An 18470-nucleotide genomic window follows, 5' to 3' on the forward strand; every position below is an offset into this window, starting at 1 on the left:
AAGAATTTGAGAAGCCTTCATAAAACTGACAGGCAACTTTCAGAACTTGTCTACAGTCATTGGATGCCAGTGAGATAATCCTTAGTCAAACATAACCTGCTTATGGAGACCTTAGTGCTAAATGATTCCTGAATGTATCGGCAAACTCTGACTGCTGAGAAGAAGCAAGAGTAATTAATATGGGTGATGTTTAACCCAATCTTCTTATTCCTCTAGCTTGGTTAGTACATGATTTTTACAATTTATTTCTCACGCTGAGCAGTGTGTTTTTCTCAGAGCATGAAAGGGAAATATAAATGGGTAATAATTCTTTGAAACAATTTCATAGCAAATTTTCCCCTAATACCTAAAATGTACATGTTTCAGAGAAAAGTTAATGGCATGTCCCTACTTTTAATGTTTTTAAAACAAAAAAAGCTGCCAGTTTGAACAACGGGGAGTCAGACATGCTGGTTTACCCTGATTTATTACCACATAAGCACCCATAGGGACTATTGTTCCTGTTTGATTTTCCTTCCCATAATTCATTTGACCCTTGCTCTCAGTGCCTGAACTCGTAAAAACGCAGTTTGAGTCATTACAATGTCCAAGGCAACATTCCTTTAATTTTTGAAAACTAGAGTGCAGCATCCTCTCCAGACTTCAGGTGAAGTTGGAGCCTTAGGCTAATGACTGTAGGAAAAAGATTGCATAAACATCATTTGACTACTGATTGACAGCAACTTAAAAACTTCTTCCTTTTCCGTTTATGTAACTGAAACCAAAACCAAAAACTAAACCCACTGCCGTCCAGTTGATTCTGACTCATAAGGTAGAACTGCCCCATATGTTTTCCAAGGCTGTAAGTCTTTACAAAAGCAGAGTGCCACATCTTTCTCCCACAGAGCGGCTGGTTGGTTTGAACTGCCAAACACTTTAACTACCACACCACCAGGGCTCTTTCATGTAAGGAAAGTCAGTTTTATTGAATAATCTCTAGTTTTACTTTTCATCTTTTTTCCCTCCTTTCTTCTTTATTAATTTTGAAAGAAACAAAGAGACCGAAGCAAAACATGTCTTTCAATGTCTAAACTGAAATTAAGGTAGAGTTTCAAATGTGGGCAATGTATGTCTCTAAAAGCAAAACCACAACAAAAACATCTGCAGATTGACTGGCTTGAACCAAACTTTAGCGGATCATGTAACCATGCTCTAGCCTCTGACTGGAACTTTTTTTTTTAATTATTCTTGAGGACTTTCCCCTCTATGAATATTTAAGTGCAATGGAAAACAGTTGCTAGCACCCACATTTCCTTCCACTTTCAAATTTCTGAAATGTTTTTTTCCCCAAAATTAATACCCATTTTTTTATTGGATCAATTTCTCAAAAATATTTATATTTTCTCAATTCATCTCCAATACTTATCTTCAGAAGTGATAGGTTTTTTGTATTTTCTAATAGAAATCTGCAATGTTTTATTACAGAGTTAATGTCTTGGCATGCTGTTCTTTGTAGCTGCTATAAAGCAGATATCTGAAGATAATTTCTTGGTTAAATACTAGGAATCAATTGGAAGCAAGATAATAAAATGATTGTGAGAATATTTTCAGGTAAGCCTGATTTTTTTAAGGTAGTTTTTTAAAGTATGCATATGAAAATGTGCATTCTGTTGGATTTAGGAAGAATGTCATTGGGTATTATTGTCTGTTTGTTTATAATTTAAATGCTGCCACTTCCTCTTCTAGGAGCCCTGGTTGCACGGTGGTTAAGAGCTCCACTGCTAACTAAAAAGTCGGCAACTTCAATCCACCAGCTGCTCCTTGGAAACCCTATGGGACAGTTTTATTCTGTCCTATAGGATCACTACAAGTCAGAATCGACTCGGACACGATGGGTTCGGTTTTTTGGTTTTCTCCTTCTTCCCCCATAATAAGTATTTTCGCTTGTTCTTACTTGCCTTCTGTTACTATTTAAAGGAAAATTGAAGTAAAGTGGCAAAATAAATATCTGCAATGAGACAGCAGTCTGTTTCAGGTCAGGTCTAGTTTGGAAAAAGGAAACTCAGTATTTGTGAATAAAGTTGCACTGACCACAGTGAAGGGATGCACATTGATTATCACTGCTCTATCCCTATGTCATGTATAAGTATGGATTGATCAGTTTTTAAATATCAAGTTATTCCTAAAGTGCATGAATATATTGTCAAGACTTATGAAGGATATGTCCATTACTTTTCCAATTAATAGATCTCAATTATAGTAACTTGTTTTGTACTGACACTTAACAGGGATCATAGGTATGTTAAGCAACCGAAGTTGTCACTTACTTATTAAAAGTAATTCCTTTCATCAATCTTTTAATTATTTATGAAACACCTAGTGTGAAGCCAAGGGCTGTGTTGTACACTGAGATGCAGTAACCTTGATCACAACAGTACTCAGTTTTGAATGTTTACTAAAGTTTTGGCACATTGCCGCGTGATTGTAGTTGCATAATTCCATTTACTCTCCGTATCGGCCCTATGGAGTAAATCTTATTATGCCCATTTTACAGATGAAGAAGTTCAGCTTCAGAGAATTAAGTTGCCCCAAATCTTACAGATAGTAAAAGAGAGCACAGGTTTGAACCCAGGTTTATGTTATTCAAAATTACGGGCCCTTTACCACTAAACTACTCTGAAGATAGCTAAGTCTTTACTTTTGAGGGACATTGAGATTAATGAATAAGACAGACATGCATATGCCATGGACAAATGAAGAACAACTGCAGGGTTGATTTATTCAGTTTGGAGTAACAGGAAAAAAACCAGCTTTCATGGAATTCAAATAGAAGCCTTCCAGAAAAGAACAATAACATTATTTAAAAGATGTTGTTTTTTGCTGTCCAGTCAACTTCTATCCATAGAGACCATGTAGGACAGAGTAGAACTACTCTAAAGGATTTCCTAGGGTATCGTCTTCTCGGGAGCAGATCACCAAGTCTTTTCTTCCACAGAATTGCTGGTGGATTCCTGCTGCCAACCATTAGGTTAGCAGCCAAATGCTAATCTATTGCACTACCAGGGCTCCTTATTTAAAAGATTCACAAAGTATAAGTGTTGACTATATGCCAGCCTCTGTTCTAGGAAATATATAGAAACATTCTTGGTTATCATGGTAAGTGTCAAGTTTAATATGAACATTCAAAATTAAGTCACAGAAAAATGATGTGATTGATCACACTGAGTTCACCAAAGTTAACTGATATTTTTTGACATGAATATACTAGTGAAGAATCAATATTAATGCAAGAAATGAATTGATGAAGAGAAAGCAGTTCTTTTATTTAAGCTTTAAGTAAATTATTCTTTTAAAAATATATGTAATGTTATACAAGATTATTCCAGCACATTAATTACTTCCTATTTCTGCTTTTCACTTTGAGCAGCTGCACTAAGTCAGATCACAACGGAATCATTCTTACACAGAGGCAGTAGTTTATTAAACAGTCCTTTAGAAGGTTACGGTGATGAATGTAGATGGCAAAAATGCTTGATAGAGGGCGGAGCTAGATGATGAACTAAGCGGACACTCCCATTTACTCCCCAAGCAACTAATTCACTGAATAACAAATGAAAACCATTACAGACTGAGATCTCAGAGTTCTGGATGGCAGCTGAGGTGTTAAAGAGTCAGAGTGAGTCCAGAAGTGGAGGAAAGGAGGAATGAGGATGGCACAGAATCTGGGAGAACCTACCCACTAACATCGGAAATGCTCACTCATCACAGCCATATTGGGATAGGGCTGGGTAACATCCCAAGTAGGGAACACAGAAAAGGAGACAATCTGAGGAAGCAAGAGCCCAATTTTTTTAAGGTGACACAAATTGGCCATGAGAGTTCTTGGGTTGCACAATTGGGAGGGAGTATTATAGGGAGACTGTGGTGCTATGAGAGAGTGTTGTTGAATCTCAATGAGGTTTGAGATGGACTGTCACTAGTACCTGCAGGAGCTGTAAGGGCAACAGGGTGAGGGGAATACTTTAGACTGACAGGGTGACACAGAGGGAAAGGGCCCACAGCAGGGCAACATGGTAGAACCTACGCAGGGACCCCCATGATGGAACGACATAGGAGGTCCCCCACATTCACCATAGGAAAATGGAGCTCCACCGCTTATGACAGGGCCTGTGACCAGCTAAGCCTCTTTCCCTCTACATTTGCCAGAAGGCAGTGGAATGACATATATAGAATAACCAAACCCAAAACCAAACCTGTTGCCTTTGAGTAGATTCCAACTCATAGAGACACTATAGCACAGAACAGAACTGCCCTATAGGGTTTCCAAGGAACAGCTGGTAGGTTCAAACTGCTACCTTTTGGTTCGCAGCTAAGCTCTTAACCAGTGCACTGCCAGGGCCCACCATATAAATAAAATATGGAAAAAAACAATCACCAGCCAAGAATTCTTTACCCAGCAAAGTTGTCATTCAAAAACAAAGGAGAAATCAATCAAGACATCTCCAAACAAACAGAAGCTCTGGAAATTTGCCACTACCACATCAGCTTTGCAAGTATTATTCAAGGGAGTACTCTAAATTGAAAGGGAAGAGCATTAAATAAATATTCATATCGATACATGGGGAAAAAAAGAAAAAAATAAGAGAGATTGTGATCTCCAAGGAAACCCTGGTGGCATAGTGGTTAAGAGCTACAGCTGCTAACCAAAAGGTCAGCAGTTTGAATCCACCAGGCACTCCTTGGAAACCCTATGGAGCAGTTTTACCGTGTCCAATAGGGTCACTATAAGTCGGAATTGACTTGACGGCAACAGGTGATCTTCAAAAAATGCGACAACACAGATAATCATAAGGACCAAGTACATGACATTTTTCAGGAAATAAAATCAATAATTAAATCCCACACACAGAAAAATACATCAAGTTTGTAAGAAATAAGCACAAAGTAAACTTATTAAATAAGGCTTATATTTGATATTAATGGAGACACACCAACAGAAATGGGAATGGGAAGACCATATCAAATGTAGATTTATTATGTTAAGGTTGTATATTAACTGTGGTTCACATGTTAAGCGTTGTTGCAACTATAAGTTGTGTAATGGAATATATGTGGCAACCACTAAGAAATCACCAAGAAAAAACATTCTGAAGAAAAGGAGGAAGAAAGCAAAAAGACTCATTATAAGAAAGCACCCAAATACAAACAAAAACAGAAAAACCAGAATAAAAAACCAAAGAAGACATGAAACATTCAAAAAGCTTATAGCAAAATGAGTGAGGTAGACACATCATTTTCAGTAATAACATTAAATGTGAATGGTCTAAAAGCCCCATGCAAAAGGCAGAGTGGCAGAATGGATAAGAAAACATGACCCATCCTTTTGCTGTCTCCAAGAAACACACCTTAGACATAAAGACACAAACAGGCTAAAAATTAAAGGATGGAGAAAAATATCCCATGCAACTGGTAAACAAAAAAGAGCAGGGGTGGCCATTCTGATAGCAGATAAAATAGACTTTAAATCTATTACAAGAGATAAAGAAGGATGCTACATAATAATAAATGGGTCAATCAAGCAAGAATATATAACAATTATAAATATATATGCACCTGACAGTAATGGGTTTGTTTGGTTGAACAGCAAAGCACCAAAATACATGGAAAACTGTTGACTTACGTGAAAGGGGAAATAAACATTTCCACAATAATAGTAGGGAACTTCAACACAACATTATGATTATAGTAAAACATCTAAAAAGAATATCACTAAAGACACTGGAAACTTAAATAAAACCATGAGCCAGTTGGATCTAATGGGCGTATATGGAACACTCCATCCAGCATCAGAACAATACACATTCTTCTCCAGCACACATGGATCATTTCCCAGAATAAACCATATGCTAGGACACAAAGCAAGTCTCAACAAATTTAAAAAGATTGAAATCACATGAAGCATTTTCTCTGACAATAATAGTATAAAGTTAGAAATCAGCAACAGAAAAAAATAAGAGAAAAAGAAATACATGGAGGCTAAATAATACACTTCCAAAAAACTTTTGGGTCATAGAAGAAATCAAAAGTGAAATTAATAAAAAATTGAAATGAAAGCACAACATATCAAAATATTTGGGACATAGCAAAAACAGTACTCAAAGGGAAATTCATAGCAATAAATGCCCTCATTAAAAAAAGAAGAAAAATCCAGAATCATTAAGTTAAACCAACAACTTGAACAAATAAAAAAAGAAGAGGAAAAGAAGGCAAAAGGCACCAGAAAAAGGAAATAATAAAGATCAGAGCAGAAAGAAATGAAATAGAAAACAGAAAAGCAATAGAAATCAGAAATTGGTGCTTTGAAATGAGCAATAAGATAGACAAACCACTGGCTAGATTGACAAAAGAAACAAATCAGAAGAGGCAAATAACCAAATTAAGAAACAAAATTTATGACATTACAACTGAACCAACAGAGATAAAGAAGATCATAACTGATTACAGGTATGCTTTGCTTAATTAACATCCATTCAAGCAATGCCTGACCTCATATATGTCTGTGGGCTGGGGCACCCAGATGTCTGAGTGCCAGGATGCCAGACACTCTTGTTGAGTTTGGAACCCCACTTCTGCTGTGCGCTGCCTGGAAGCTACTTAGTCTGTGGAGATGGAGGCCCAGGCCCAAACTCTCAGTCCCAGTCCTCCTCAGCACCCAGGACTCAGTAGACCTAGTCCCCATGTTTTGTCTGGTATGGTTCCTTAGGGCTCCAATGGAAAGGTACATAGCCCAGGCACTCCAGCCCTGGCTCAGGCTCCCTCTGCCACCTGGCCTACACCATCCCCTCCCCAGGCAGGTTCTCACAGGAAAACTGGCCCTCCCGGCAGCTGGCTTAGCAAAGAAGGCAGTGGCAGCTGAGCTGAACCCAGTGGAGTGCCTGCGCAAGGCATCCACACTGAGAGCTACCTGGGCTGCCTACTGGGTGGGAGGCAGCTAAGTGCTCACCTGAGTCATCCGCAGTAGTAGCCACACACCGCACAGTAGCTCCTGAACCAGACAGGACCTCAAAAAATTTAAAAATTATGCTCATCAAAAGATTTTATTTAAAAAAACTCTGGAACTCTATACAACTTTGGAAACTCTGAAATCTGTAGAAAACTCAACAACAAAAAGTCAAACAACCCAGTCACAAAATGGGCAGAGGACATGAACAGAACTTTCACCAGAGAGGACATCCAAGCAGCCAACAAACAAATGAAAAGGTGTTAGAGATCCTTAGCCACTAAACTAGAGAGATGTAAATCAAAAGTACAATGAGATACCATCTTACCCCGGCTAAAATGACACTGATTTAGAAAAAAAAAGCAAAGAAAACAACAAATGTTAGTGAGGATGTGAGGAGGTTGGAACCCTTATCTATTGCTGGTGGAACTGTAAAATGGCACAATCACTATAGAAAGCGCATGGTGCTTTCTCAAAAAACCAGAAATGGAACTACTCTATAATCCAGCAATCCCACTCTTGGTATATATCCTAAAAACCTCACTGCTGTTGAGTAGATTCCAATTCATAGCAACCCTGAAGGACAAAGTAGAAGTGCCCTATAGGGTTTCCAAAGATGTAGATCTTTACAGAAGCACACCCACATCTTTCTCTCTTGAACGACTGGTGGGTTCGAATCACCAACTTTTGGTTAGCAGTGCTTTAAAAATTGCACCACCAGGGCTTCTGTATGTATCCCAGACACATAAAAATAATGACAGGAACAGACATATACACACTTTATTCACAATAACATTGCTGCTTTATTTTCAAATTATTGCAAATAAATGGAAATAACTGAATGCCCATCAACAGATGAAGTGATAAGCAAATTTTGGTTCATGCATACGATGGAATACCATGCAACCATAAAGATCAATGATGAATCCATGACACATACTATGGCATGGATTGACTGGGAGTGCATAATGCTAAGAGAAATAAGTCAAGCATATAAGGACAAATACAAATACTGTATGATCCCTCTTTTATAAGAAGATAAGAGTAGGTACATATAGAGAGATCAATTTCATCAGTGGTTACTAGGGAGAAGAGGAGGGAGGGGAAAGTAGACTTCAAATCATAAAGACTTGTTTTTTTTTTTGGTGATGGGAGAGGTGATGCCAAATGTGGATGTAGTGATTATAGCACAACCAAGTAAAAACGAATGTTGGACACATATGGATGAGTATAGGCATATTGGTATACTGGTAGGTACAGGAATAATGTAGGTGAGGACACATCGAAGTAACTATAAAAAAAAAACTACAGGTATGTATAAATACAAATATGTGGGTACAGGCATATATATTCATTGAAGATACAAACACGGATACTCCACAGACGTAATCAAACACTTCCTAAGATTGGTTTTCCAGGTTTGAAAGCTTAGGACCATATTCTCATGGGACAACTCAATCAATTGATATTCTCATGGGACAACTCAATCAATTGACATAACACAGCTCGCGAAAATCATGATCTGCATCACAATGAAGTGAGTAGCATCTGGGGTCTTCAAAGCTTATGAGCAGCCATCACACAAGTATGGGTCTCTACTTGCCGGGAGCAGAACTGTAAGAAGGGACCAAAAGCTCAGAGAATAAACAAGGCTTTATGAGCCACAACCTCATCTACCCCGAGACCAGAAGAACTAGCTGGTGCCCCGCTACCACCACTGACCATTCTGACCCAGCCACCACCGTTGATCGTTCTGACCAGGGTCACAACAGATGGTTCCAGAGAGAATAGGAGAAAAATGTGAAGCAGAACTCAAAACCTTATTAAAAAAAAAAAATCCAGATAAACTGGAACAGTAGAGAACAGAGGATCAAGGAGGCTATTGCCCTGAGAGACTCTTTAAACCTAAAATCAAGCCTGTCCCCTGAGATCAACTTTTAGCAAAATAACAGAGAGACACACAAAATAAAGAATATTACCCGTAAGATCAGTGCTCTATTTAAAAACCATCATTATGAGACCAAAAGGTCAACAATTACTCAAAAGCAAAGATGAGAAAATAAGAGGGCAGGGAAACCAGAGTACTGAAAATGCAACAGAATACAGTTAGAGAATGTCGACATATTGTGACGAATTTAACAAATGTCATTGAACAATTTGTGTAGAAATTGTGCAATGGGATCCTAACTTGCTGTGTAAATAATAATAATAATAATAATAATAACTATTTTTAAAGTGCTTGATATAACCTTGGATTAGAATTCACACTGGAAGAAGTTGGCTCAATGTGTCATACAAATACGAAATGCTTATAATTGCATGTTTCTAAATTGAAACCCTTGCATCTGTTGGAGTATTTTTCTGATGCCAAGAAACCCAATGAAACAAAAAGTCAAGAAACTCTGAAGTTGGAAACCCAAGTACAGTATAATCTCCTAAATACTAGGTTGCATTGTTTCTCTTTTCATATTTGGCTTCATATCTCTTGGTCTGGCACAGAACATTGTGGTTTCTTTTATGTGATCCATTTATAATTTACATTGGCTTTGGTTTACTTTTATTCTTTAGATAGATTAAAAAATTGAGTGTTAGTTATGGGTAAGCTTGACCCAGAAATTTGACTTCGCAGTACATTGGAATCCCTTACGTTGCAGAAAACTGGTTACTGAAAATTGGGAAGAGCAACTTGAAAAGCCAGAAAGTGAAAACTGTAATGAGAAGTACTAATTTCCTTCCATAATAGAGTAGCATGCATTCCTCCCTGCCCTTACTCAAAGTCAGTAATAAAGTGTTTTCCATAACATAATCAGTTCGTAATTTTAATTGGATGGAATGAGTTACATATTTTATTTTTATCTTACATATTATAAATTATTCTCAGAATTCATCTTAGAACCACAATTCAGGGTGTAAAAGTCCAAGTCAATATTTATTGATAAGAACATTAAAAATACTGAAATTATTTGAAATGTCTGGAAGTAGTACATTGGGAAAGTAGTTATGCTGTAGTGGGGAGATTTTCTTATTGATAGGGACCCTCTTCATAGGAAATAATTCTCTTTCAAATCTTCAATTATTAGCTATGTGGAATAGTTCAAAAATTTCTATATGTGACTCAGGGGCCCTGCTGATGCAGTGATTAAGCGCTTGGCTGCTAACCAAAAAGTTGGCAGTTCAAACTCACCAGCTCCTCTGAGGGAGAAAAATGTGCCAATCAGCTTCTGTAAATATTACAGCTTAGGAAACCCTATGGGGCAGTTCTACTCCATCTTATGTGGTCACTATGAATCGGAATTGACTCGATGGCAGTGGGTCTTTGTATGTAGCTCAGTAACTTTCCCCACACTCTAGATACCAAAAAACCAAACTCGCCATCAAGTCAATCCTGACTCATAGCAACCGTATAGGACAGAGCAGAATTACCCCACAGGGTTTTAGAGGAACACCTGGTGGATTTGAACTGCCAACATTTTGGTTAGCAGCCGTAGCTCTTAACCACTAGGGCTTCCATGTGCACCTATACACCTCCCCAAACATTCTGAAAAGATTTACCAGCACACTTAACAAGTTCAAACTCTAACCTGTTATTTGTTTTCCCTCTTCTATTTCTCATCTATAAAAGGCACCATTATGTTCCTATTAATAAGGAATAAAATCTAAAGATCTTTGGCTCATCCTTTTCATCATCTCCTATTTTTTTTATCACTTCACTCTGCAACATACATACAAATTCAGTTTTAAAGATTATCAAGTTTCCTTTCAAATGGCCCTTACTTTGAAGTTGACTCTGTTTGTGATAGCCTTGTATGTAGGCCATACTACATGCATAGAATTCTACCTTTCTATCCACGCCAGTAAGCTATATAACCAAAACCAAAAAACCAAACCCACTGCCGTCCAGTCGGTTCCAACTCATAGCCACCCTACAGGACAGAGGAGAACTGCCCCATAGACTTTCCAAGGAGCACCTGGTGGATTTGAACTGCCGACCTCTTGGTTAACAGCCATAGCACTTAACCACTACACCACCAGAGCTATATAACAGTCTCCCAAAATCTACTTCCAACTTGATTTCCTAATGTGTTCATGACAATTTGCTTCAGTATTAGTAAAATCCTTGACTTTTTAGGTTACACCAGAATCTTTTTTTTTTCTCACCCTTTTTATACCTTTTTCTCTGCCAGTGGTTTCCTTTTCTTCTGCCTGTTGAATTATTGCACATATGTATTTTATCTCCTTTAACGCCTACATGATACATTTAAGTTCTATAGCATTTTAAAAAATATCTAGCCAGTTATTTTCAGTTATACTTTATTCTACTGCATCCTTTTACTTACAAAGATGTTTTACACAAACCCACAAAAATATATGAGTACACACACTCATAAATGTGTGTCCATGTATAGTCTATTGGATTTAATTGAGTCCCAAAATTCAAATCGGTAACATTTACTTTTATAAAGTTACTCTGTGAGAAGACTGATGAAAACCAAATTTGAAATTGATGATTATGAATGACTAGTGTAGTCTGATAATGGTTTTTGATTTATTACTGCTTGTCTTTTTTATTAAAGTGCATTTAGAAATTGATACATTATTTTAAGCTAAAGTTCATACTGAAGGTCAAAATTTCTTGGTTTTTATCTATTTTTTTGTTTAAAAAAATCAAATTTGTATATTACTTTTAATTTAACTTTTGACTCTAGTATTTATCAAATTGGGAAATAGGTTGGAAAAAATAGAAACATGTTGTTACTTTTACTGTTGACAATAATTGTTTTCATAAGAATGGAAAGCATTTATATGTGGTAGTATCTAAAATTTACTGGCTTTTTATTCATTATCTCAAATCTACTAAAGTCATTCATATCTCTTCACAGTTGAGGAAGCTGGAGGCCAGGGCGATTAGTGAGTTTAAGATTATACAACCATTATGTCACAAAAGATAAAAAGAAATCAAACGGCAAAGGAACCCTGAACTAGGTCCTAACAACAAATTCTCTCATATGAGCATATAATATTTACCAGGGGTGAGCTGGGTTTGGGGTTCATGGATGAAAAAACTTCTGCTTCCTTCTATTAGTCCAATTGCCTAAAATGAATTCCATTCCTCATTTTCTCATTGTTCTGACTAGCAAAGGGACTAAAGGCAAGAAATATACCAAAATGTTTTGAAATAGGAGGAAATAAGAGAAACAAATTTTAGGGAATGAATCATGGAGGAAATTTTCACGTAGCTTGCTGTAATTAGCCTACTAAGAACAGGAAAAAACCTGAGCCAAGACTGTGGCAATGAATATAGTAAAGATGGACAGGTTCAACATATACTTGGCTAGGATTTTAGCAACAGCTGGGAAATGATTAAATATTGGGAATGAAGAAAGATGTGTAATGTGAAGTAAGGGAGAGGAGAAGAAGGAACAGATTATACTTCCATCAGCATAAACTTCCTCTTACCACTATTCTCCATTCTCATCAATTACATACTTGCCTAAATTTAAGCCTTGATTTGTCTACTTACATTTTTCCTTCTGAGTCAACATTCAGAGTAGTGATCTATTTTCATAGTGAGAGGGAAAGTTTACAGGGCTAGTCTGCAGAAATAGAATATTGAATAAGAGCAGGTAACATGAACGAAGAGGTCACCAAAACCTTATAGAGAGTTGGACAATTTTAAAGGAGGCAGAAAAACCAGAAAATAAATTGGTCTTTCATCAAATGCAGTCCAGCATTTACATCAAATGCAGTCCTAATTACAAGCCCTTTTTTGGTTTGGTTTGGTGCTCCCAGCTTCCATGGCAACAGGAACTGCTTTTTACATTCGACACCTCAAGATAAGACACCCACTAACAAATGCTGTACACAGTAGTTACAGTAGTCTGGTTAGCCTCATCTTGGAATGGTCTGGGGAAGAGCTGAGAAGGATTTCTGTTTCAGTCAAAGGATGAGGTAAGGAACCAGGAAAATTTGAGGTATAAATTAGAGCTGTAGGCTTGAGGAAGTGTCTTGGTATTTGGGTGGAAATAGAGTGTGAACTTCTGCAGCAGACTCTGACCCATTCAGTTTAGAGAATAGGCCCTGTGTTTGCCTAGCCCAGAAACCTCCTCTGTTCAACTCATTGGGTTTGTTCTCTGAAAGAAATCATGGACTAAATAAAGACAAAATGTCTCAGTCACTTACTTTATGTAAATTGACCTTAAAAAAAAAAATAGTGAGTAGCAATCCAGGCAGTCTTCCCTCTAACTCATGCTTTCTTTTAAGGCTGGTAAGTCAAACAGGGACTCAATACTTGTCCTCACCTTCTGTCTCGTCCACAAAGCTCCACCTTAATTCCTCACTTACTGCTCAACTTTTCTACAAAATTCTGTTTCAAAAATATATGACTGACATAAAGGTCACAGAGTGAAACATTCATGAAATTGAAAAAAAAAAAAAAGTACTACTTGTTTTTATGAGGTTTCTCTGAATGTCAGTCAAAAAACTAAACTTTATATAATCTTAATAAAAGTGACATAGACAATTTAGAATTTAATAAAACCAAGGGTTTTGTAGGAACCCTGCTGGCACAGTGGTTAAGTGTATGGCTACTAACCAAAAGGCTGACAGTTCAAACCCAACAGCCGACCCATGAGAAAGATGTGGCAACTTGCTTCCATAAAGATTACAGCCTTGGAATCCTTATGGGGTGGTTCTACTTTCTCCAGTAGGGTTGCTATGAGTCAGAATCAACTGGACTGTACACAACAACAAGTGTTTTGTGCAAATCAGAAAAGCTAAAAATTTTTAAACTGTTTACCACAGTACAGAGAAATACTAATATTTCAGCTGTAATAAGTAATACTTAATAAAATGAAGTATCTTAAAAAATCTTTTCATTAGTTGGCTATTCTATCCGGAGTCCTGTGATCAGAAACTCAAAGTGCTGTAAATGACAAATTATCCCAAACCCTCAACTGTCATGACAGCCAGTTTTGTATAATTATATACTTCATATAATTTTCCATTAAGAAATAAAGTATTTGCAATTCAACCATGTATACTAAACTAAATGGGCGCATCAGCCCAAAAGCAAAGATGAAAAGGTAGGAAGAACAGGAAAACTGAATGGCAATGGGGAATCCGAGGTCCAGAAAGGTAGAGTGTTGACACATCACGGGGTGTCACAAAACAATCTATGTATTGTGTATTGTTTAATGAGGAACAAGAAACTTTCACCTAAAGCACAATAGAAAATAATAATAATAATAAAAACAGACTTGCTGGACTGGAAAAATAAATATTTGGGAAAAGATATCACTAACCTTTGTGGGAAAGCAGTTTGTCAAATGATTCACCCCATTTCACTGCCTCTTCAGGGGAGACTCTGTTCAGGAAACAAAATGTTTTATAATGGAATGTGCAGTAAGTCTGTTTACGAATCTGTCCTGTCATATGCTGTGTTACTGCCCTTTTCAGTCATATTTCAAAAGGCTTCTCCTTTCTTACTAGAAAATGAATGTTGCATTTACTTTGGCACCTGCAAATACATTGGTCAAATTTCTTTTGACATTTTGCCTATATATTTAACATATATATATTATGTATATTAAATATTATATATATAAATATAAAAAAATTAGCAGATACAGGAAGTTTGACTAATAAAATTCCAAAGGAATAAGAACTCTCTTTTTAGATAAAATGATAATCGAGAGATGAATACATTTTTCCTAGGTATTTTATTTGTCATACTTCAAATTTGGAAGAACTGTATTATTTAGCGTTAAGATGATTGCTCTCATTGTGAATTAAAAATGGCTAAAAATTTTAAATTAATAATTATTTGAATTTTGTTTTCTCTTATACATACAGCATTTTTTCAAACTGCTGATGACAGAGACGAACAGCTGTTTCCTACTACCATATGAATTGTGAAAACTCTTAACGAGTATTTCATCAGTTTATAAGGAGTAAAATACATCATTTAAAAATGACAGATATAAAATTTTAAGAGTACCTTTAAATTTTTACATGATCATTAATTCAAGCTACTAAAGTGGTTAATATTATGAAACATTCCTAATTTCTTGAAATAAGAACTCTAACCTCACTTATCATCTAACCTTACTGTATAATTTCCAGTAAAGTAAAAAGCCTTCAAGTTCTTTTCTTTTTCAAATTTTTAGTAACAGAATCAGTAAAATCTCCCCCCTCCAAAAGAATTAAAGTTATTTACCTTGTATGTTTGGCCCAGTCTCCAGATGTACTGGAGTGAGTACCTTCATGAAACTCATGTCTCTGAAGAAGGAGACTTAGCCTATTTCTTTTTTCCTTAGCTCTGTAATAAAAAGACATCAACTTCAGGACAATTTATATGACAGTCAAAATCTCTCCATCTGACTACCAAACTCACTTAGAATTGGTAATCACCTGAACACCCCTACACTCACATTTATACTCACAGTGAAACTCACACGGTTTTTGCCTAGTGAAACCCATTGAAATATTATGTACATGGCGGCATTAGCATTAAAAAAAAATGTGAAATACATTTTGCTGTCCCTCAGTGGCACTAAAGTATTTACAATTATATTTCAATAAAGATTTTTTTAGCCATTCTGTGTGGCTATAATTGTTATACTTGTTTTATTTTTTTGTAATGGAAGTATTTTAGATTTAACTATTGTTTACCGTTATGAATGAAGAGCTTTTTTCCTCTCCCAATTGCAAGTAGATAATTCAAAAACCAGTACTAACAAATATTTGACATCAATTGTATTTTAAAAAGTTTAAGACCAAAAATGACTTTACCTGATTTTGGCTTCTTTGCTTGTTTCTTCTTTTCCTAAACCATGCACTAACTTGAAAAAAGTTTTTTCTTTTGATTCACACATACTTAATTGAGAAAAGAAAACCAACGTTGTTTCCATCTTCTCTCTCTAAAAAGAGGAGAGGTCTAATTTATTATATCCTTGTCTAGTTCACTTGTAAATGTTACTTTATAGTTATGCATGGTAAAATCAAAAGCTATCTCAACTTTTTCAGCAATGCTTTAAAAAAAAAAGTCAAAGGTTGTGTTTCTTGCAGCTGCAAAAATGTAGAACTGAGGAACTGAAGCGCAGTTCAGTCTTGAGTTGTTTAGGGAAATGATACTACAAATTTGCAAAACTGGTCTACAAGATAAAGGCTAGTGTTACCACAGTGTACTTCTCCTTTGTTTGTGCAATCAGAAAGATGCTTTAATAGGCCCAAATGACATTGTCATTTCCCACAGGAACTGTTTTTAAAAGTGTGTTAAAATGACTTGTGGCAAACTATTATATAAACTATTAGGAGGTGTTTTCCCATGTTCTCTACAAAATAGAGTATTTTTACATTTTTCAAAATTATATTGTGTTAAATTACATTTAATTAATATAATACTATCTAACATTAATTATATTTACATAACACTATTCTGCACTGAAATGAAGAATATAGATCATAGAGTTTTAGAGTTGAAAAGGAGAGTAAAAAGCATTTAATTCAATAGTTCTTAAGCAAAGGTCCTTGGAATGATTTTAGGTCTTTGTGAAAATTTTTTGCTAGTCTGTGATGAAAATGACAAAAAAAAAAAAAGGTAATTTGGAATGTTTTTTTCTCAGAAATACACAAACATGCACATATAATTAATTTAAAAGCCTTCTTTTATTTTTAATTTGCCCTTCTGACTTTTGTTGTTAAAATGTTGCTTTTAATGAAATATCTTAACAAAAGATGGGAGTTCGTATGTTTGTTAACTTTGTGTCCTGATTCAGAAAGAAATGCTGACAACTTCAACTTGATTTAACGCCAACTTCTTTCATGAAACCCAAAAGGGTAAGAAATGCTGATCCAGTCTATAACCCACATTTTAAAGAAACAGACACCAAGGAGCATAGGTGTTAATGGAGTTCTCACAAAGTCCCAGAGGTCAGTGGGATATCTGGAATTATCAGAGTCTTTGGTCACCAGCAGCATCTGCATTAGTCTTTCCAAGAGTAATGAATGATTTAAGTCACCTGAAGTTGTATATATTAAAGTCCAAGTGATATAAATCCAATAGAAAGTTTATATAATTTTTCAGTCTTTGCCATTTATTGATTTATCCAAGAAAATAGTTACCAAGGATGTCCACTCAGTGTTCTGTCAAAACTTAAATGCACAGAGAAACACCAAAATTAGTGTAACAGAAAATATTTATTTTCAGTAGGTATTATTTGAATCAGGCAGTGTCAACCCGAATATTGGGAAGGTGCTCCAAAGAGGGGACAGTGAAAGGAGGTTATCTAGATCACTGTTAACGTCTCAGAAGATAGCATCAAAGCATGGGGCAGGTTTTCAGGGTCCATTGATTACAGAAACAGAATCACCAAGGGCATGCCATATACCCTAAAACACAGCCTCTAATCAGACCCTAAGGAGCCCTGGTGGCACATGGTTAAGCGCTCAACTGCTCACAGAAAGCTTAGCAGCTCTAACTCTTCAGCCACTCCAAAGGAGAAAGATGTGGCAGTCTGCTTTCATAAAGATCACAGCCTTGGAAACCCTATAAACTCAAACCCATTGCTGTTGAGTCGATTCGGACTCATAGCAATCCTATAGGACAGAGTAGAATTGCCCCAGAGAGTTTCCAAGGAGCACCTGGTGGATTCAAACTGCCAACCTTTTGGTTACTAGCCATAGCTCTTAACCTCTATGCCACCAGGGTTTCCAAGAAACCCTGTGGGGCAGTTCTAGTCCCTCACTATGAGTTGCTATGACTTGGAATAGACTTGATGGCAATGGGTTTGGTTTTGGTTTAATCAGGCCAAGGACTTCCCGCTTCTTGAAGCTGGCTGCACTAGATAATTTTCCAAAAGAACCCAAGGCCTAAGGCCAAATGGTCTCTGCTAAGCCGCTTACTAAGCTATTGTTTGACTGGAAGGTGACTCTAGGCAACCTGTTCCTTCAAAGTTCAAAGGACACCTAAGGGTGGATAGCCTGGGTGGGTCAACCCAATTAATGAACCCAGGAATTTGTATTTCGGGAGAATCAAAATGATTTTTTTTCAACTCAAAATACATACAAACATATATATGTATGGGATGTATCAAGGCTTGAGTTGCAATAGTGAAGAATTCCATGGGGAAAATATTAAATGACACACGAACCGTCAAAAGAAGATGGAAGGAATACACACAGTCATTATACCAAAAAGAATTAGTCGATGTTCAACCATTTCAAGAGGTGGCATATGATCAGGAACTGATGGTACTGAAGGAAGAAGTCCAAGGTGCTCTGAAGGCATTGGCGAAAAACAAGGCTCCAGGAATTGATGGAATATCAATTGAGATGTTTCAACAAACAGATGCAGTGCTGGAGGTGCTCACTTGTCTATGCCAAGAAATATGGAAGACAGCTTCCTGGCCAAATGACTAGAAGAGATCCACATTTATGCCTACTCCCAAGAACGGTGATCCAACTGAATGTGGAAATTATAGAACAATATCAT

At 36.5% G+C, this 18470-nt stretch overlaps 1 protein-coding gene and 1 long non-coding RNA gene across 5 annotated transcripts in view; both read right to left on the minus strand.

Moving 5' to 3' along the window:
- The window catches only part of RGS18 (regulator of G protein signaling 18), a 57348-nt gene extending 41211 nt beyond the window's left edge, over positions 1-16137 (minus strand). The window contains exons 1-4 of one of the 4 annotated variants that reach the window (XM_023549178.2): positions 15770-16137; positions 15195-15296; positions 14281-14342; positions 6983-7024 (exon numbers count right to left, since the gene is read on the minus strand). In XM_023549178.2, the coding sequence (XP_023404946.1) occupies positions 6983-7024; positions 14281-14342; positions 15195-15296; positions 15770-15888 (325 nt within the window). In that variant the 5' untranslated portion in view covers positions 15889-16137. The remainder of the gene's footprint in view (positions 1-6982; positions 7025-14280; positions 14343-15194; positions 15297-15769) is intronic. The other 3 variants (XM_023549180.2, XM_023549181.2, XM_003410834.4) reach the window with 3 other exon arrangements.
- The window catches only part of LOC111750918 (uncharacterized), a 463388-nt gene that overhangs the window by 188171 nt on the left and 256747 nt on the right, over positions 1-18470 (minus strand). The gene's annotated exons all lie outside the window — the stretch shown is intronic.

This window comes from Loxodonta africana, chromosome 25 (genome assembly GCF_030014295.1).
Source record: "Loxodonta africana isolate mLoxAfr1 chromosome 25, mLoxAfr1.hap2, whole genome shotgun sequence".
NCBI lineage: Eukaryota > Metazoa > Chordata > Mammalia > Proboscidea > Elephantidae > Loxodonta > Loxodonta africana.